Raw genomic sequence first — 20,927 nt, forward strand, 5'->3', positions numbered from 1 at the left:
AAAAAATCTCTAATCTATGAGCTATATTTTTTCATTGTAAAGTTTCATAGACAATTGGAAAATGTTTTCTAACTAGACACATTGTATACAAAGAGGAATCAAAGTGGAAGTAAAATTAACAAGGGACCTTTTAGTAGGGAACTGTGACCAAAGGAAAACATAGAACTGAAAATTGGAATCTCAGATGTATAGTGTTTCTTTCCAGTAAGATTTTACTTTTGATCTTTTTGTTCAGAGTCTTTGGACATATTAGCTACCGTTCAGACTGGGAACTAGTGAAGGTGGACTTCAGACCATCCTTCCCCAGGGAGTGCACTGATGATGACTATGAATCTTGGGAGCTCACAAATCTACAGGTATTCATGGTGTTAACTGCCACAACTTTTCCATAGCTTTCAGATTCATGTAGAATTGTGTGCTAGGAAAATGTTTTCAAACAGAATTTGGATACTACATTCCCTGCTTTGATCTCCTTACATTGGTATTTGCTGATTTTACAATAGTTTAAATGGGGAGGGTTTTGTGTTCCCTTTGGTTGTGTGATCTGTGCGCTGGGAAAGGCGGAAGTATATCTGGTGGTCTGCCGTAATAATAGGTGGTCCTGCTGGATTGTGAAGCATATACCATAAACTAAAGTGTGTAATATTGATTGAAGCAATTTCAACATGCAGACATATGTTCTGCCAACTTCCTGACCACATACTGTACTCATATATAAATTGCTGTAAGTAAAGTCCATTCCAGACGTAGTTTAGGGTCTCAGTGGACCGATCATGTAATGGAGTCCAGTTGTTTTGGGCAATACCATTTCTGCAGTAATGCATTAAGGCTGTGCGAATCCTGGTGCTCTGGCCAAATCCAGTTTTGGGAAGGTACATGCTCTATACAATGTATTGATTGAAGAGACCAATGTGAGAGGGTTTTTCTACATTAAATGGAATGTGTCATATTTATTCATAATCATTCTGATTATTATGTTTGCGCTTCTTCCAGCACATTTGTTCTCTCGGTCTCTGCAGGGTTGGGGTTTTTTTGCATACTACTCTGTGTTATTCCAGCTCTCCAGCTTTCATTTCTAATGCCTGATTTTACACTTCTGGTTTGGGAATGCTGTATATTTACTAAGAACATTATGCAGATCTGAGCCTCAAGTGTAACAGTATCTTGGGATATTGGCATTGAAATGTCTTTCAGAAATTAGAAACTACTCAAATGACTCTGACAGAGTACTTGCAGCTACCCAATTACCAGTGGACTGTAACTGAATGAAGATAGTCTTCATTCTACCTGTGTCCACATGCCTGGTGCTTCCTGTTGACTGCTGAAACGAGACCTGGTGATTTAGATAGAACTTCAACCATCTGCATCCACACTGAATTTTTAAATGGCCAGTTGTAGGGTTGTGCCTAGATTGTGCACACATGAAACATGGGTTAAATTGCACTTGAATTTCCATGCACATTTTTGGATTTGTGCCCCGAAATAATAGCAGACATTATAATGCTGTAATGGCCTGTTAGTGGACAGCAGTAGATATGAGAGCTTTGTATACCTGTACGTTTGAATATAACAGAGTTGAGACTTGATACAAGTTTATAGTCTTGGCAGCAAGACAAACCTTTCTCATGACAACATAAGGTCGCGTCTGTGTGGTGTAGGTTGTGGTGTGCAGTAAGTGCGGTGCTTTGATGTTCAGGGTGATCGTTGCATCATGGGCCAGCAGAGGAGCTTTCGGAAGAGGAAGATTTCATCATGGTGCATTAAAGGGAGAAGTTTCACATCAGCTCTCACATCTAAAGTTTGTGAATGTGTGAACTCCGATTTCTTATGGTGAGTCTGTCTGTGGATGTTTTGATTTATTGCTAGTAAATAGTTACTTAGAGTTTGAGATAGGTTTATTTTCCTCCTTTTGCCCCTCTGCCCACATAGCCATGTATAAACAAATAGCATTTGCCTTTGTTTAAAAACATGGCCATGTTTTAGGTATTGGTTTCACCTGACTGAACAAATCCTGATGTTTTTCTCTATTGATCAAGACTTGAAAAATGACCATTGGATTGATTTATAAGGCAAGCAAATCCTTTCTGTTTGCAAATGAAGGAAAAAAATCAGAAGAAATGTGTTGGTCTGGGTGGCACAGGAAACCTTTTAAAAAATCTAAGCTATCAAGAGAGTTAATTTTGCAGAACTGACAAAGTAATTACAAACAGTTTTTCCCCCAGGTGTACACAACTCCTGTTGAAATTAGACTTAGAACAGAACTGGCTTCATCAACTTGTATGTTCAACTGGTAGAATAATATTTTAAAAAACTTTTTACTCTTAAAAAAGTAGTCTTGTCCACCCCAAATTAGATTGCTGAATGAAGTGGGGGTAGTAACACCCTTGGTGTTGATGTTTTTCAGTGATTATGGGTTTGAGCGCTCTGCACCTCTGAAGTCGCAGTCTAGCAAATGCTTTGCTGACTTTTGGTTTAACCCAGAAGCACCTCCTGAAGACTGCGTGCTGGGGCAGGCATACACCAGCAGCACTGGGTAAGCTGATTTTGTGTTCAACTGGCTTGCAGAGGCTTCCAGAGCAGGGGAGAACATTCCAACCAAGGGCCACAAAAGTGGTTTTAAGGAAATGTAAATAAGGCAAACTGTAAAAAAAATGGAAAATGCAAAAGTTCTGACTCTGACTTAGAGCATGTGCAAGTTTCCTACAGACTAATGAAACATAAAGGTTACTTTACAGTTCACAGCAGTTCAAAAACGAACCCATTTGAGAAAAGGGGGAGCTGTCTTCTTCCCAGTATTTTTATTTTTTATTTTGTAACTGTATTTTGTAACCATTGCTACACTTCTGATAGGAACGTTCATTCAAAGGTTTGGGTTTTTTTTTTGTAGCCCATTTCTTGAGTTCAGATCAATTTTCAGTCTGAATCCAGTGAATTCCTCTGAGCAGCCAGTAACATCTCACAGAACTTCCCAGTCTCTCACTTCCATAGGGGTAAGGAGTTCTGTGGAGAATAGATTCTCTTCCTGACCATATGGGACACTCAGAATCAAAGGAAAGCTTTAGTAACTGTAAACAATACCACATAGAATATACACTACAATGTAGTCTGACGTCTGTGCTGAGAATAACTTGCAGCTGGCATCTGTTCTGGCTTATCATAACATCATCTCTGTTGGTTGTGGAGATGGGAACCAAATGATGAAATGTCAAATCTGGCAATAGCATCAGAGTTTCTGTGTATATTTGCCTTACCAAGGAAAATGATGCTTTTTGCGTTGCGGCTGACAGCTGTGATATACAGAATAGGAATTCAAAAGAGTGAAATCTGACTCTAATTTTAAAGGAAGTTTAAAAATAACATACCTGAGTGAAACTGATGTGTAAATAATTACTGTACACATCCAAGTATTTCATTATTAGTTCTTTAAAAGTGTTAGGCTTTTCACTCTTTTATACTGTTACGTTAAATAAATGCTTTAAGTTTTAAGAAATGCATAGATTTGAGAGCAGCAGATGAGCAATTGGTTCTGGGTTAATGCAGAAGCTGCTTGATCTAATTTCTTCCTGATCTTTGGGATTTGAACCAAGACCTTCAGAGCATTGCAGACCATTGGACGCTAGGAAAGGGTATGGCAGAGAGGACAGCAGACTGTCTAGCTCTTGGAGGGCTGGTCAGGAGTGTTTCTAAATTTGAAAAGGCAGACTCTTCCAATGCATACAACTGAAATCCTCATCATGCTCCGCACCCTCTTTCTTCAACAGGTTTTACTCAGTAAAGGCAACATCCGTCATCAAAGTATTGGCATCATGAGTTGGTTTTGATCATGTGCAATCTTGTCTGTTCATGAACCCAAGGAATATTCATTAGCTACCATCACACTCGCATTCAGTGCCTCTGATGGCATTCACCTGCTCAACTCCGATTCTTTGTGCTCACTGCTTACTGTTTTTGCAGGTACAGGAAAGTTGTTTCTAATGTGTGTGAAGGTGGCGTGGACCTGCAGCAGAACTTAGCACAGCATATGTGCCCCTTGATTGCTCCCAAGGGACTTCAGATCAGCATCAGAGAAGAAAGTCTGGCTGTTAAGCCTGGGGAAGACATCACCTTCATCGTCAGACAAGAGCAGGTAGTAATGAATATTGGCTTTATGAAAGTTTCCTCACTATTTTTATGGTTCCTTTCTCTCCTACCTGCTTTGCTGCTGAATGAAATTAAGTTGTGCTTGAGACGAAGACAAATGACTCTCTAAATATTGAAACTTCTGTTTTCAAGTGAATCAGACAATCCAGTAAGCACAGTGAGCCACCAAGTTCTGTCCACAAAATGGGGTTTGTCTCCTCAGCAGCGTGGTCAGTCATGATTCCTTAAAGTCATCGGCTTTTTTGAAAATCAAAGGAACTAAATTACCAAAGTCTCCTTGGACTGAAAATTTCAACTGCTGTATCAGAGAAGAACTGAAATGCAGAGAACATTTAATATTCTGGTTTAAGAGGTTTTGAGAATCTGCCTTTCAGAAAGGAAAAAGCTTTATAGAAAAGCAAAGCTTTATAGAAATCAGCAAATAGCACAGCACAAGAACATTTATTATATATTAGTTGTGTTGCCAAGGATATGGGTTTTTTTCTGTTTATTGAGAGAGACAATGCCCTAAGGCCCTGACCAACATCAGCAAGTAACTTTTGGATGAATTGTTTGCCGTGGGTATCTTTCTTAATGCTTGCTTTTTAGTATTAGGCTGTAGCTGTTGTGCAGAGGTTACCAGAGTATTGTACTTCCTGGCTAACCCCACTGATCTGCAAGAACTTGAAGGAAGTTTACACATTTTGGCAAACCTGTGCAATATAAATCATGCACTTGGGATTTATTTCTATAAGGGAATTAAGGTGATTAAATGCAGAGCACCGGGCTGCTTAACGCTTCACAGGTTCTGCATCCCAGTGCTTGCAGTGCCCCAACAGTTGTGTGGCAAGTTATGCTGCCTTCTCTTATAATTTGTTTGGAAATGTTATTGTAAGGATAGAGCATTAGGTAGCAATTTAGACTCTAATGATTTTGACTGGCAGTTAGATTTTATTTTTTTTCCTACTCTGTAGATTCTGAAGCTTTAATGAATCTCTGTGGCAATACGTAAAACATTTAAAACTATTCAAAAGTCTTCAGCAGTCAGGGATCTTGAAGGGAATCCTGTGCTGTGTTTTCTGATGAAGTCTTTGCTCGCTACATCGAACCGGAAGGCAGATTTAGAAGAACTGTAACAGTTTGCTGCCCCCTATGGCTAAGAATAATATTTATACTCAAATGTCCTGAGCATTGCTTAGGATTTAATCTATACAACAAAGTCTAATGAGAATTCATAACAATTACTGAGTTTAAGAAACAGCTCTACTAGGGTAAGCCAAAATATACCACTTTCTCTGCTGAACAAAATTAATTTACTAGTTTATGTGAATGTATGTTACTAGGCGCAGGAATGCCAGACACCAGGGACTAAAGAAAGCAGGCTTTGGGTATGCTTGGGCAGTTTGCAAGTGACCTTAGAAATAATAACACTTTATAGTTATAATTATTTTTTCCCAAAGTCTGTTGGCTGAATGTATGAGTAAATAATGTCATGACAATCATCTATTTTGCATGGAAGTTGAAGCCCCAGTTCCTTTTAAATTTTGCTGCCTTTTCCCTATGCGACGCTTTTGATATCTGTCCACTGCTCTTTGCCTTTCCCGGTCAGGGAAATAGAAGTGCCTTGGTCTTTTGCAGACAGCACTCTCATCTTTGCATCAGGGAAGCTATTAGAATAAAACATTAAGAGAAGCTTGCATCTACTGGCTTTCAACACTGGTTTCTGTCTCACCTGGAAAAAATATGCATGTATACTTGTTAGCATAAGAAAGAGCGAACAAGAACTGTTTGCAAGCTAATGTCATCTAAAGAGATTCCACTTACTGGCACATTGCTGGCAAGAAGACATCTCTTTAGCTTTAAACTTTAGTAACATATTATCTCCTCTGCTAAATTGTACCCATCTGTTGTCAAAAGAAAGACGTTATTTGGAAAAAAGATATTCACAGTGAAGAAGCTTTCAGGGTCCTTTATGTGTGTTGAAAGATGGTGTTTAGGTATTTGATAACCCTACAGGTTCCTTATTATGGGTATTCTTTTACATTATAAGCGATGCTCTTTCATCTGATAAAACATGGAAGAAAATCAACCAAACTGCAAAATAATAGGAGGAGGAAATAATAGTATGTTTTCCTTCCCTTTGTAATGCCAGGGTACATAAGTTCTAGGCTTTGTTGCCTCCTTTGATTTTACATTAGTGCTGCCTTTTGGGATTAGATTTTGATGTAAACCTATTTCAGAGTGTGGCTTATTAGGAAAATGAAGTGATTTTTGAATACTTCAATGGGTGTCAATCCTTCTCTGCTCTGATGGCCATTCAGGTCACCTGACTAGCATATGGATGTATACATTTCTTTCCTAGAGGCAATGAAGATTTTTAAACAAACACTGTGTTTTCACAATATGGAGGATTTTCTACCAAGTCTGGCCCCGCAACCTGTTTTAATTGCATGGCTGTGATGGCCGTGTACTGTGGCAAGTGAGCAGGAGCATGTTGCTGAAGACCAAAGAAACAGGGCAGCTCGCTAAGGCAGTGCTGCCAGTAGCATTGGGAAAGTGTTGCTGCTCACAGCTAAAATTAATTTTCATTTGACTCCATCCACATTGCCAGTCTATGTAGCACAGGCCTGGCTTCTCTCCTGAGCAGCCACACCATGACAACATGAGCGATGGGCATATGTTTGTCCTCTGACAGTAGTATCAGTCTTACAGTATTTTAGGACGGAGTTTAGGAAGACAGTGTCATTTAAAAGAGCACTTAGCAGAAGTGCAATGAATTATAAATTGTGTGAGATGTTTGACATGACAGAATTATTTGGCTGGACTTTTAAACCCTTTCCCAAACTCAGCTCAATAATCTGCTTCATTAAGCATGCATCTAACTTTGCAGTAGAGCGTGTTAGTTCTAGGCATGCTGGTAGCTCTGTATAATGCAGTACAACTCTGTGCAAAGATCCCAGCTTCGACCTTGAAGGCCATATGGTTGACACTCAGAGGGTGTGGTTAGAAGGTGCTGCAAAGAAGGTCTAAAGCAATTAATTTTACTTTATAATTGTATAGGCTAGAAGCTCACCGGATGAGTGGTAATTCGCTAAAATAACAATATTCAGTTGTTTGCAATCATATGAACATCACTCCAGAACTTGGGGCTGCCCTGCACCGTTATGTTAGTTAATGTTGAGCCGCATTAAGGCAACAGTGATGGTTCCTGTGTCATACAACTTGGTTAATGGTCTGGGGTGTCTTATTTTAAGGTAGCACCTTACTGTGGAAATTTAGTATTATCTCTATTAATGCACGCAATATCTGTTGTGCTAAAATCTTTGCCATGGGTATAGTGCATTTACTGCAGCTATTGCAATTGAGTCAAAATATCTGGCTGGGGCTGGAAATGCTGTTGTGATTCAGGAAATGCCTGTAATTCAGGAAATGGCTATAATCATGTGTCCTATCTATTTTCGTTCTGGCTATTTAAAATATTTTTGTTATATTTCCTTTTAGGGTGATATACTGAATACCAAATACCAGGTAGATCTTGGAGATGGCTTTAAGGCAATATATGTGAACCTTACGATGACTGGAGAACCCATCCGTCACCGCTATGAGAATCCTGGAATTTACCGTGTCTCAGTGAAGGCTGAGAATGTGGCTGGGCATGATGAGGCTGTGGTGTTCATCCAAGTGAACTGTAAATCAGCTCTTTGGTTTTCTTACTTTTGCTGCTGTGTAAAAACCTCATGACAACTATGAAGTAGTAAAGAAAATTACTAGTCACAATTAGGAAAAATGCATATTTTTTCAATAACCTCACGCAGTCTTGCAGTGCTGTATGTTGTTAATGCAGAGGCTTGTAAACCTAATGTATTAGGAGGTCAGAGTTAGTTTTGTTTGGATTTGGGAGAATGATGGTGTATTAATTTTTTAAATAGCAAGCATGCCTCAGTTCAAATCTCACGTTTGATCCATTTTCCTGACTCAAGACCCCATTGGCAGTTCTAGCAGCTAAAATTTAACACATCAAGCTTTGTCTTTTTAAAAGCTTCTATGGGCTATGTGAAGCAAGTGAACAGACATGTTGAGAAACACATGAGCTCTTGTATGATTTTAAGAAAGAATCAAAATCTCAGTGTTTCTAAAAGTCAGGCTACTTACTGAAGTACTAGAATCTAGATTTTAGGTAGTTAATTCTCACAAAGTTTTAAAGTGGTGCTTGGGTATAACTTCATGTTGGCAGGCAGTGTTACTTGACTTAGACTTCTCTCTCTCTCTCTCTCTTTAATTAAGACCTAAAAAACCACATCAAATAGATTTAAAAGAAAAGAATAGAATGGTACAGGGAATATCACGCACCATCGCAAGCTTAATGTACCTCACTCATCTCATAATTGAAATGAAGAACTGGAACTGAATTTTCCTCTTCCTTCAAGATTCAAGAGAGCTATTGCTTTGCCTCTTTTCAGATGTGTCAAAAATTCAGAAACAAGTAACGTCAAAAGAATAGATACTAATCTTGCATTCTTCAGGTGTCTGTTTCCCTCTGATGTGAGTGGTGTGTCTTCCATCCTAATCCCAAAGCAATGGAAATCGCTGGGGCCACATACAAGGCTGTGCACAGATCTGTGTGCTTTATGTCAGCCTGTCTGGTGACTGCTGATATTTATGTATTTTCCTAGTCAGAGTCCTTGAGTGCAGAGTTTCCAGTTCTGCGTTGATTAGCAGATGGAGCCCAACCCATTAATGCTAATGGCCAATCTCCTATTAAAATCAAATGGAAAGGTTCAGAATCGAATTCTCTGCCTCAGTTTCATTATCTGTTTCTTTGTTGTGTTTGTTTTTTAAATCATTTTGACAATTCCAGAGAGCTCAGATAAATTACTTAGGGCTTCACCGTTACTTTTTGGGAGCTTCTAGGTGCTGAGAAGTAGATTAAGCACAGCAACAGTACAAGCAATGAACAACAAAACAACTCCATAACATCCTTCTCTCTGGGGAGAACAACTTCTTACTGTTCAGAGAATGACGAGCCGTAGCAAGCCCTGATGGAAAGCAGAAGAACTGCTTTCTCAAAATGCGCTTCTGCTGTGGCCTACATCAGGTTAAACAGTAAAAATAAAAGATACCGATTGTGTTTTGTGTGGTGGATTTACAAATTGCAGAAGCCAGAGGTATTTTTCACAAGTAAAATGACTGGTGCATTAAGAGGACTTTGGTGCTGAAGTGCAGAGGCAGCAGAGCACTGAAGCAGCCGTGGTCCGTTCCTGAGCTTGTCTGTGGACGCTGTGCACAGTGTAGAAGACTCACAGAAGCGTGTTACCCAGTCCGGTTGAAAAAATGCTTTCTGTGTGATTTGCTCTGTTTAATTTTTTAGGTAAATTACGAGATTTGAGGAAATTAGCTGGCACTAATTAAACTTCAATTTCTACATTCGAGAGGAACACTAATAGCCATTCAGGGTCGTTTGTCACTGTGGAATACCATGAAAGCAGAAAGGTCCATAGAGTCCTGCTTTCACTCTATCTCTAGCTGATGTATTCCCAGGGCAGTTTTTCAGGGACAAATGGTACAGAGAATATTTTTTACTCCTGCCAAGTTCTGTTGCTATGGGATGCTGTGTAACGCAGGACAATTCTATGAACTTTGGCCTGTCATCCAGATTATGCTTTCTGATGCAGATCACACAATCTACAACTTGTTAATGAATTGTAAGAGAAATTAGAGAAGTCTAATAGTATAAATGTGAGTAGGTAACCCAGAATAAAAAGAACTGAAGAAAGACTAGGCATACATTTTCTTTTTCATGAAACCGTAATCTCTATAGTGTGTGAAATATCAGGGAACTTTGAAAACTGTACTGAAATTGTAGCTTCGTTAAACAGAAATAGTGTAAGTCAACTTCATTTCCTAATTATACACACTGAAGGGTGCTATGAAGCTTGTTCAAATGCATTACAGAATTGTGTGACTGAGACAAGCAGAAGGACTCAAAATAACTATTTTTAGCTCTTTAATGTATAGGAATGGCAAATTTGGAATAGCAGTCTGCATTCAAGTACCAAACAATTTCACCTCTAAAAATTTTGGAAAAGTAACCTACTTTCTTCAGAAGCAAAAACGTATCTCAAAATGATCAATTTCCTCTGGGAAAATGTAAATTTATGGGAAAATCAAACCAGTGATGTAGATCCCTCCAGACTTTTTCACTTTTCCTCATCAGAAGGAGAATTTATTCCTAGGAGGACCAAATTTAACGGAATTCCTACAATTTCTGAATTTTCCTCAAGACACCAGCAACAGGAGGAGCACTGTAACTCTGTTTTTGTAAAGAAGCTATTGAAGAAACCATTTGTTTAAGCACCCAATGTGTCTTGAATTCACATATGTGGTTAAAGTGTTGTCGGAGAAAATGCAGAATGAAAGTAGAGCCTTACATTCAGATGAAGCAGCATGTGGGCTGGTTGAAGTGAGGTCGAAAAGGAGGTTGTGCACAGCTTGGACAACTTGCTCTCAGAGAAGTTCAATCAGTTTAGTCAAAGTGTATTAGAAGTGAATGCGCAATGATTCCTTTCATGAAAGAGAGTAAGAGAAAGACTGGACCGGTTTTAGTTACCTTTAAGTTTGCACTGAAATGAAACCTCGGAAACCTCTGAGGGAAAGATTTTCTTTCAGTGAAGTTATTGTACTATGAAGCAAAACACAACATTAAGAAGCAGATAAAATCATTGTAATGGTGCATTTCTTTTATACAAATAGTAATGTTTACAGCCTTCGTAGGCAAAAGTTCAGAAAGGAAAAAAACTTACTTTAAGGCACATTTTGGAGTACAGAGTTTATCTATTTTGATTTGCAAATAAATGCTCCCCTGACGTACACATCTATTTTAAAGCATGCATTAATGAGAGTTTATGTGGTGTGAGCCTAACAGCTGATATTTTATAATGAAAATGAGTAATCAGCAACATTCTTTTTCAGTTTTCTGTTTTTTCCATAGCAGTTTGAGATTTGTTAGATTTCTATTCATTTGAGCTTTTATTACTTTAAAAAAAAAAAAAAAGCTGAGATTGCCTTTTCCACTTTTTAACTAGGATATTTACTTATGTTTTCTAGAATTGGACATCCACCCAAAAAAAGTGCATCAGAGAGGTGCATTTTGGTCATCACATTGCTCTAGGATTTTGTTTGTGGGTTTTGGGGGGTTTTTTTTGGTTGAAATGAGGTCCTTCTAATTATGCCTGCAGCTTTCAACACAGATGTAAAAGCAGGAGGGAGGGAAAAATAAATTGAGGACCTTATGGTGTGCAGGTGAGAGGCTTTTGGGCAAAGAGGCATTAATAAATTGATGGATTCTTGTTCAATTATATTTTGGGAACTTTGTTCAGCTCCACTGCAGGCTTTAAATTTAGAAGTGGTTCCAGTTGTTGGGAGAAACCAGGAGGTGAATCTGACAGCCATCATACTGCCGAAGAACCCCAATTTGACAGTCTTCTACTGGTGGATAGGAAACACTCTTCAGGTACATGAATGGTTTTGACTGAGATTATTTTCAATCTCTTTCCAATAAAGGTTGAGTGACACCTTTTACTTTAATAGAAATACGACCATGTTGCATGACTTCTTTTAGACTATCTTTCATTCCAAATAGCCAGTTATATCTAGTGGCAAGCAGTATCTAACTTCCCTTGTTTTATCACATACATTTAAAGTGTTAATTTCCCTTTATTGCTACTTATATGGAAATGCAAATTTCTCTTCTAGAATTGGTTTAAATTTCTAAATCATTTTCTTTTGGGGGGAACGACAATTTATTCTGTTTAATTTCCTTTGGAAAAAAACCTGTGGAGGGGGATGCATTTGGGATCAGAGCATTGGTGAATGATGAAACTTGGGTTTACGCACTTCCATGTTGATAATATGAGTACTGTAAATTTAAGTGGTGTACAGAAAAAGATATCTATTCATTGTATAGATAAATATTTTCTGGGAGTCTAAAATAAACTGGCATATCAAAAATAACTGGGATATCTAAAAGGATGTCAAAACAGTGAAAGCACTCAAACAATCTAGTGATATTCATTTGGGGATAGAAAGTCTAGATAAACATATCCTAGAGCAATAAATATCCAAGTATTTCTATTGGGAATATTTCTTGTTGAACTGGGTTAATATCTTTTAAAGTAATTCTTTCAGTAACAGATAAGTAAAATATTTTCTTTATGAGGGAGACTAAGTATGACAGAGGAATGCTTCAGATAAGTGTAATGAACTTTCTTCTTGTAAATGTGCTGTCTACCATAATTCCAGCCTGTACCTTTTCATTATTATTGACTTTGCCATTGCTGGAACAGGCACTGCAGATTGATGTAGTCTTGTGAACGGTTTTGTAACTCATACAGATGTGGTAACATAGTGTCTCGTTCCACCTTGGAGGTTATGGTGGGCTGATGCACTTCCATGGGTCCATGCTCTAAGTTGACAGAATTAATCCTTTTGACCTTGGCTATACCCCACATATTTTGAGGCAAAGGGCTTGCTATGTATGATCTTACAGAGATTTGTGAGCCTGTTTATTTCAGTGGGATCTGAATGAAAACGTAATACTCTACCAATTATTCTAAAACAAATGATTGTCCCATCTGGCAGCTATTCTGTTTATAAACATTCTATGTAGGGAAAGAAGCATCCTGTATTGAAAATTGCAATTGAACAATTTGATAAAATGTTGATTAATTGAATAATTGATGTGAAACCTTTTTTGCTAATATTTTTAGTGATGGTATGTTCAGACACTGTTCTTGTGGTTCTTGCTGAAATTCTGTTTTCAGCTTCTCTTGTTTTTTTAAAGCCACTCCTTACATTGGACAATTTTCTGGTGACAAAGTTTGCTGAGACAGGTGACGTCAGAGTTACAGTGCAGGCTTCCTGTGGGAGCTCCATGCTTCAGGACTCAAAAGTTGTCCGCGTTTTTGGTGAGACATTACTCTTGTTAATTTTTTTTGTTTGTTTGTTTCATGTGTACTTGTTTCTTATACCTCTTAAACCAGCCCTGACACAACTGAACCTGTTGTAAAATTATGTCTAATACCACATTTAATTGTTAAAATTAGAGGGATGAGCTGTCACTAGGTAGCTCCGTGAAGTTGAACAGTGTGATTGTATGGAAGGGTTTAATCTGAAATGTTTTGTTTCCTTTGCTTATTTTAAATGTTACTATGGTTTCCAAAGGTTATATGTAACAATAGTGTTTAAGTAGTGTTTTGGCCTATGACTAGAGAATTTCTTAGAATTTCTAAATAAAGTAGTTTAAAAACCTCTGGAAAAAAGTGTATATACTCTCAGCATTAAAAACTGTGTGAAATAATTGCCTTTTATCACAATATATCACTGTTCCTTTGATGTTTATCTGAGAGTTTGGTTCAAGTGTAGCTCCACTGTAATTATTGAATAACCCTTCAACTCTTCTTTCACATTGTGCCCTCATGTGTTTTGCTGTGTCTTACAATGTGGTAACAAGGCATAATATACTGTGAAAAATGTAGTGCTGACGAATTATTTAAATTTGTATTTGTGCTGTCACATATGGGAATTGTGATAAGTGAAAAAGCTTCTTTTTAATGTAGAGCTAAAAGCCTTCAGATATCATGAAATACACAACATGATACATCTCTGTTGTCTGAAGAAGATTCTGTTACTTTTGCTTTTAGTATACTTATTAATTTAAAATAAAGGTTAAAACCACACTCATGCTAAATGCAGCTTTTAAGAACCTTCTCCTTTGCTAAGATAAATGGATTTAACGTTTATGCTACCACTTAGAAGTGCATCCAATTTTTTAGAAATCTTCAGAAGTATAACCCGTCTTAGTGTGACTAGATCAATGACTTCAGCTTTCAAACACTGCTTCTGCTCTTAGTGTTGGCCAGTCCTGATAGCCAAGAGCAGGAAAGTACTGGTCATGGAGGAAATAAAGAAACCTCTGGAAAAGAAAACCACATTCAAATACAATTATTTCGGAAGCATTGGGAAGGCCAGGTTTAACTCGTGCATTCTAGAGCATCTCTTTCTCTGCTTTGCATTAAGTTCCCCAGGTGCTCATCCAAGGAGCCTATATTGAGAAAGGGAAGATTTTAGAGACTGTTTACTGAGAAACAGCCCATTTCTGGTATTTCAGATATTTTGGACGACATCCAGAGAAATGTTGTGGGTGTACCTTGTTTGTATTTTTTTGAAGAGGGCAGTAGTTAGCCTTTGGTATATAATTTCTGTTCTTATTTTCATAGCTAGTTGATGGAATACATAAAGTATTCATTTTACATGAAAAACGGGAACATGTAATGGGCAAAAAACACATGTTTATGATTCAGTGAGAATAAAATCCATTGGCGCATTCCCATTACAAATAAAAGAAACTAACCATGTCTGTGTGGTGTATTGTCCTAAGGAAAAATTATTGGGAAGGTTATGACCCCAGAGCACATATGTAAATCTTCTTTGTTTATTTTTTTTCTTCCTGCTTTTTTATCTTTAGGCACAAATTTGATGATGTTGATGAAAATATAGAAAGAAATTGAGTGTCTGACAGGAGTGTACTCTTGCTCCGTGCAAGAGTACACAGCACAGAGCAGTGGGGTTCCTAGATACCGCAGTGCTGCACAGCAAATAATGCCAAATATGTATTTTCAGCTTTTATTTCTGCAAAATTGTTTTTACAACCTGGTTTGTTACTTGTTGAAAAATGTTTATTTTTGTTTTTCTAGATCATTTTCATGTCCTTCCTCTGAAGTTTACTAAGCACCTGGACATGTACAACCCCGACATACCAGAGTGGAGGCAAGACATAGGGCGGGTAGTAACACGACTTCTTGCAAAGGTGCTCTTTCAGATCGCTCGTAAAATGTTCCCTCGCCAGTCGTAAAGCTTGAAGGTTAAGTTAATGCCTTCTCATTTAGAAAAAAGGAGGCAGAGCAAAATAATAAAGTGAACCTCATGAGCCACATTTCAAACAGGTTTGAGCCTAGTGTCACTTTTACGTGCAGGCTGTAGACGATGATATTGTAACATAGAAAGTTTAGGGCTAACGCAGCCTAATTGGCAATTAATGCTAAATATTGCTGTCTGGGATTAGGGATAGACGTATTGGCAAGTACTGCTGACTCCAAAACAGGAAGAGTAGCTTAAATGTGATATATTTAGAAGTTAAGCAAAGGATGCTGTGTAATATAAAAGACATAGGCTTTGTGTAAAAACAAAGTGGAAAGAAAAAATTTACAATGTCAGTTGTGTAACTTCAAGAAGTATATATGATATATAGGCAAACAGTTCGTACAGCTGGTTTTTTAGATCATATTAGCGAAAGAAATGTGGATTGGGAGCAGTTGAATCCTGTAGGTTAAATCAAGTACAAAGCCATGCAGCAGTTCCCTGAGATAAGTAAAAGCACCCCATAAAAACTGTGAGCTCTAGAGCTGTGCTCTTCAGGTACGCACACTGCCAGCAGCCGAGTGTGCACACACTGACTTTTTGTGAGGACAATAGCACTGAGGTGTAGGTTGAGAATGTTTTGAAAATGTTTGTGTCTGAAATCACTTGACTTTTCCTGGATTTACAGTAGTGCAAATCAGGTTCTGGAATTTTGACTTTATACTTTTTCGTGCCTTTTTTTTAAGGTTCACATCAAATGTTAAAGTAAATTCCCACTTTTCTCAACTTAAACCCATTCCATAACCAGTGTCAGTCAGACAAATGTTTTAATCCCTTATAAAATTTCCCTTGCATTTTAGTAATTACTAAATCATTTGCAAAAGAATATGAACAATTTAATGGAATTTTGGAATCTGTTTGGGAAAGGAAGGCTGCAGGAAGTGTCCAGGGTGTTGTCATTAGAATTGTGTGGCTGTATTATACAACACAGGGAGGAATCTGGGACTAAAAGGAAAATTTGCATGAACTATTTTGAAAAGGAATGCACTTTCAGTGGGGGCTGCAGGTATTCATAACAATTTCAGGAACTGAACCTAGGTGCTCTTCGTCTCACCATGGAAGACTTCTCTCTGTCCATTAAGCACAGATGGGAAAGTAGCCTCCCTAAGCTAAAGTTAGCTGTAATGAATATGCCCTTCTAAGTCTACTAAGTGTCTGAATGGCCCACAAAGGATCCTAAATCACTTAGGAATTTTTTTATGTTACCCTAGAAGTGCACAGCCATTGCAGAGTTTTGCTAAAACTGCATACTTCATTTTGCTTCTTTCCATGATGCCACTAAATCTCTTTTACGTGATAACAAAGCTTAGCTCTTCCAATCTTCAAACATATTTCAGTTAATTTATGTTTGGCTTTGTTCATGTTTTAGCTTCTGGTGGAATCCTCTCCAAATATTAAGGATCTGAACACCAAAGACTAAAAGACACATGTAGAGTTACGTATGTAAAATATAAAGCATGCTGTTCTATAATTTGCCATATGCCTTTGTCTTCACAGGACACCAATATACCCGAAGAAACACTCATGACAGTCGTGAAACCTGGTCTGCCCACAACAGCTGACTTGCATGTGCTACTACCAGCAAACCAACCAAAAAGGAAGAGAAGTGTAACTAGTGATAAGGTAACCAGAGCAATGTATGTCTTATTATGACAGTCTTCATCCTGTTCTGCAATCAGTGGCTGTACTCTCATTGTCTTTACGTGAAATTAAAAAGTGCCCCCTAACTATGTAAAGATCTCACTCCCCTCTGACAAGAGACATGTAAAAGCCAGCAACAGCTATGACTGCTGTGTTTGACAGTGTATGAACCAGCATAATCTAGTGCTTACTGGTACTGGTGTATTTCTCAAGAATAACTAATACTGATCTGTTTTTTAAACAGAAACAACAATGACGGCATGTTAGTCTGTGAAGATCCAGTAGAACAAAGAGTGTATTTAGAACACTGATATTTCTGTCTCTGCACTGTCTTCAGAAGCAAATTAGATTTCAGGTCAAACAGAAACAGAACCTTAATAATTGACTTATAATGTAAAAGGCATCAAGTAGGTAGTTTCTGCCTTTATGAGCAAATGTCCTTTTCAATTGGCAAGAAACAAATATAGTGAACAATGTAAATCAGGCATTAGTTTCTCCCTACTTACTTCCAAGCCATATTTCTTCCATAATAAAAGACCTTATGCCAGTTGAAAATCAGAGGACTGGCACAATTTATGATATTCGACCTTTTGCTGAGATAGAGAAGGAACAAATCCCAACACTGTGCCCATATCTTGCAGTTCAAGTCCTGCCAGCTACAAAGAATCCCAATGTAAGGTATCATTAATTCTAAAGGGCATTTTACAACTTTCTGAGACAAGGTCACAGTATCCAAAGAGCTGGAGAAGTAGGTAAGATGAAGCTCTTCATGTTAACACAAAGCCAGTAGATTGTGTTTGGAATTGATGTGGTACACTTTGGAATGTCCAAAGGAGTATGTTGATGTTGTCCAAGTATTTGAGCAGGTGTCTTACGTTAAAATGCACAGAGTACAGTGTCAATGCACAAAATTTTCTGCATTGTGGCAACCCCAAACCCTTACTGCTGTCCCTGTGTAATCACAGTGGAAATTCCTGGGAGTCTGAAATCCTGATTATGTTGCAGGAAACGGTTAATTTTAGTAGGTTGTTTCTGTAGTAGAGAGCCATTCATGAACTATGGCTTTCAGCCAGGTGAGTATTACCGCTTCAAAATTATTTGCAACTTTCCACTTCTTGAAGAAGCAAGGTGCAGCTTCTAAAGGAAGTTCTTTCTCTATATTCCAAGCATATATGGAATGGACGTCTTTAATAATTTAAGGCAACTGATGGTGATAGATTCTTTGGTTGTGCAAACATTTTACTTTGGTGCAAAGTGTTATGCATATTAGTTCCCTTTAAATCTCAACTGCTACATTAGTGCTGTGCTTCGAGGCAGCTTAAAGAATATCATCGATTATAATCAATGCTGTCTCAAGGTTTTTATCATGTTTGTATATGAAATACTTTGTGAGTTACTCCAAAGCATAAAGAAGAAAAATCACATGTTGCAAATGATTTGGGAAAACTTCTGTTCAGTGGGGCTATGGGGAAATTACAGTAGTTTAGCAGGGCACAGTTTCTGTAATAAGTAGTCCTCCAGTAAGACCTTGCAAAGGTTTTTGGAAACTAGAGGAGCACTGAAAGGTGAAAGTAATTGTATACTCTGGAGAATAGATATATATTTCTGACATTGTTAGGATGGACCAGGTCAGACCAGTGGTCGCTGGGGATTATATGTGTGGAAATACCAAATATGGTACAACTTGCGTTTGGTTGGAGCAGGAATAATGGAGACAGGAGCAATCACAGCGACCTATGCTGTCCAATGATAAAAAATCAGGTATGCTAGTATCACATTTCAACGCTGATTGCTTTATAGAGTACAATACTGTAGAGCCAGTCTTCTAGTGCCAGCTGCCTAAATTTCTAATTTCATGTTATTCCTGAGACACTACTTTAGCTATTGATATGTCCTTATAAATTTGTTGATTTAGAATTAAATGGCACAAATTTTGATAAAATATGTGTTGTATCAGGATCCATTCTAACTTGAGAAATATCCTGAAAATATACCCTATGTAAATAAACTTAGAAGCAGTAACTGCTTAAGTCAACTGGAAAATACTCATGGTATCGCTTGTTTAAAGATTTGTTGCATTCTCTTCTGTTACCAGAAGAGAATCTTGAAGGTCTTCATCATGTTTCACTGGAAGGATGTGCTTTATCATGCTGCTAAGTGCTAGTCCTCAAAGTCAGTGTTGTGACACTATTGCAAGGACTCACCAACACAGAAAGTTTTCTGCACATTTGGAGGAGATGTCCCTGAAATCCTTAACTTAGACACGGTTATGAAATGTCTTCACTTAAAGAGACCCTATTTGTTCTTGGATGAAAACCTTTTAGATTTGGGATATTATGTGACTTCAGAAGGATCATTAAAGGCAATAATTTCTTGGTCAGCAAGAGAATACCTACTATGTGGAGTTTCTATTGGTATTTTACGTGAAGTGTGATGTGATGCTATTTATTAAGTTAGTGATCTAGAATAGAGTCATTACTGGTAAAAGTAGCCAGCAATAACAAAGATGATAAGTTGGCAGTGTAGTAGTAAGAGGCCTTTGGATAATTCTGAAGTTTGGTTCCATTCTGACAAAAACCCTTTTTCTTTCAAATTTATGCATGCAGAAATAAAAGCTGAGTGTGATTTAACCTGGTTTTAAGAACACAGCAATTTCAAAAGTATTTCATTCTAATCATTGACTCCAGAGGAAATCTTGGTCGCTTAATTTATGCACATCTGTTACATATCTAATGTCAGGTGGGATGAGTCCAGTTGAAAGAGTCAATTAAAGTTCATTTAAACTATAGCCTGGAAAGCAGTGGCTCTGAGGAAGATTTAGGGCCCTATCTAGACAAAATAATACATGAAAATTGCCAGTGAGTTGCTTTGGCAAGAAGGGCAAGTCAGACCCCCAGCTGCTGGTGAAGGGTCTGGAGCACAGGCCTTATGAGGAGCGGCTGAGGGAACTGGGGTTGTTTAGTCTGGAGAAGAGGAGGCTGAGGGGAGACCTTATTGCTCTCTACAACTACCTGAAAGGAGGCTGTAGTGAGGTGGGTGTTGGTCTCTTCTCCCAAGTAGCTAGCAATAGGACAAGAGGAAATGGGCTCAAGCTGCACCAGGGGAGGTTTAGATTGGATATTAGGAAAAATTTCTTCACGGAAAGGGTAGTCAAGCATTGGAACAGGCTGCCCAGAGAGGTGGTGGAGTCCCCATCCCTGGAAGCGTTCAAAAAACGGGTAGATGTGGCACTTTGGGACATGGTTTAGTCTAGTCTACCCTTGATTGGTTTGGTGTGGACTTGGTAGTGTAGGTTAATGGTTGGACTGGATGATCTTAAAGGTCTTTTCCAACCTAAACGATTCTATGATTCTATGCATAAGTAAGTGGGTAAGAGTTTGAAAAGTGTCGTTATTTTTACATTCTTATACCACAGTGCAGGAACCATTGTGTTCACATGTTCAAATATTATCATTGGAAAAGATGTATTAAAAGAAGATAGAAAATTCAAATGCTGGTATAAGAACCTTAACTTAGAGAGTCTAGAGAGAAGCTCCAAACACTGCCTTTGTTTTTTAAACAGTTGGAGAGGTGGCAGCACTCTGCTCAATAAATACCTTGGGGCAGAAGAAAAACCCCTTGAGTACTGAAACAACCATCAATCTAACAGTGAAAGAAATAAGCCAGAATCTTTGGCTGGATTCACATCAGATTCAAATTTTTGACCTGTGGAAGTGTAGTTCGTATAGGCTTGGCTGGGAAGTCAGGGGTGGGGAGAGAAATAGCAAACAAGTATTAGTCACTTAAGCAACAACCAGAGCAAATGTTGAATTCTTCAAACACCTGCCAGGAAAATATGATGTATCCAAAGTTGTGGGGCTCAGTAATTTCATTTACTAGCTGAAAGTCAGATTGGCCTAAAGTAGTGGTCCCTCTTGTATACCATGAACACGTGAATGAACCTGGACTGAGACTAAGTAAATCTATTTCAGGGGTGCCAACATCACTTTTAAAGGCTGCCAAGCAATATAGTTATCATATCCATTCTCTCTTCAGACTTTGGGCAAAAAGATAAATACTTAGGAGCTATCTGGAGTAGTTGTCCTGTAAAATAACTGAGGCCATGCTCACATCACCCTTATGTTGAGTCATTCCCCTCCCCCCAAAAAAGTAATAAAGTCAGTGGAATGGCTTCAGAAGTTAGATATTTCTCA

The 20,927-nt window shown here is 38.1% G+C and overlaps 1 protein-coding gene across 1 annotated transcript in view; it reads left to right on the forward strand.

Annotated features, from left to right (window-relative positions):
* The window catches only part of SORCS2 (sortilin related VPS10 domain containing receptor 2), a 591,852-nt gene that overhangs the window by 556,510 nt on the left and 14,415 nt on the right, over positions 1 to 20,927 (forward strand). Inside the window, exons 15-23 of the mRNA XM_075708979.1 lie at positions 236 to 356; positions 1,697 to 1,830; positions 2,405 to 2,533; positions 3,955 to 4,126; positions 7,621 to 7,807; positions 11,496 to 11,629; positions 12,959 to 13,082; positions 14,871 to 14,983; positions 16,591 to 16,716. Coding sequence (XP_075565094.1) covers positions 236 to 356; positions 1,697 to 1,830; positions 2,405 to 2,533; positions 3,955 to 4,126; positions 7,621 to 7,807; positions 11,496 to 11,629; positions 12,959 to 13,082; positions 14,871 to 14,983; positions 16,591 to 16,716 — 1,240 coding nt within the window. The remainder of the gene's footprint in view (positions 1 to 235; positions 357 to 1,696; positions 1,831 to 2,404; positions 2,534 to 3,954; positions 4,127 to 7,620; positions 7,808 to 11,495; positions 11,630 to 12,958; positions 13,083 to 14,870; positions 14,984 to 16,590; positions 16,717 to 20,927) is intronic.

This window comes from Pelecanus crispus, chromosome 4, assembly GCF_030463565.1.
Source record: "Pelecanus crispus isolate bPelCri1 chromosome 4, bPelCri1.pri, whole genome shotgun sequence".
Taxonomy (NCBI): Eukaryota; Metazoa; Chordata; class Aves; order Pelecaniformes; family Pelecanidae; genus Pelecanus; species Pelecanus crispus.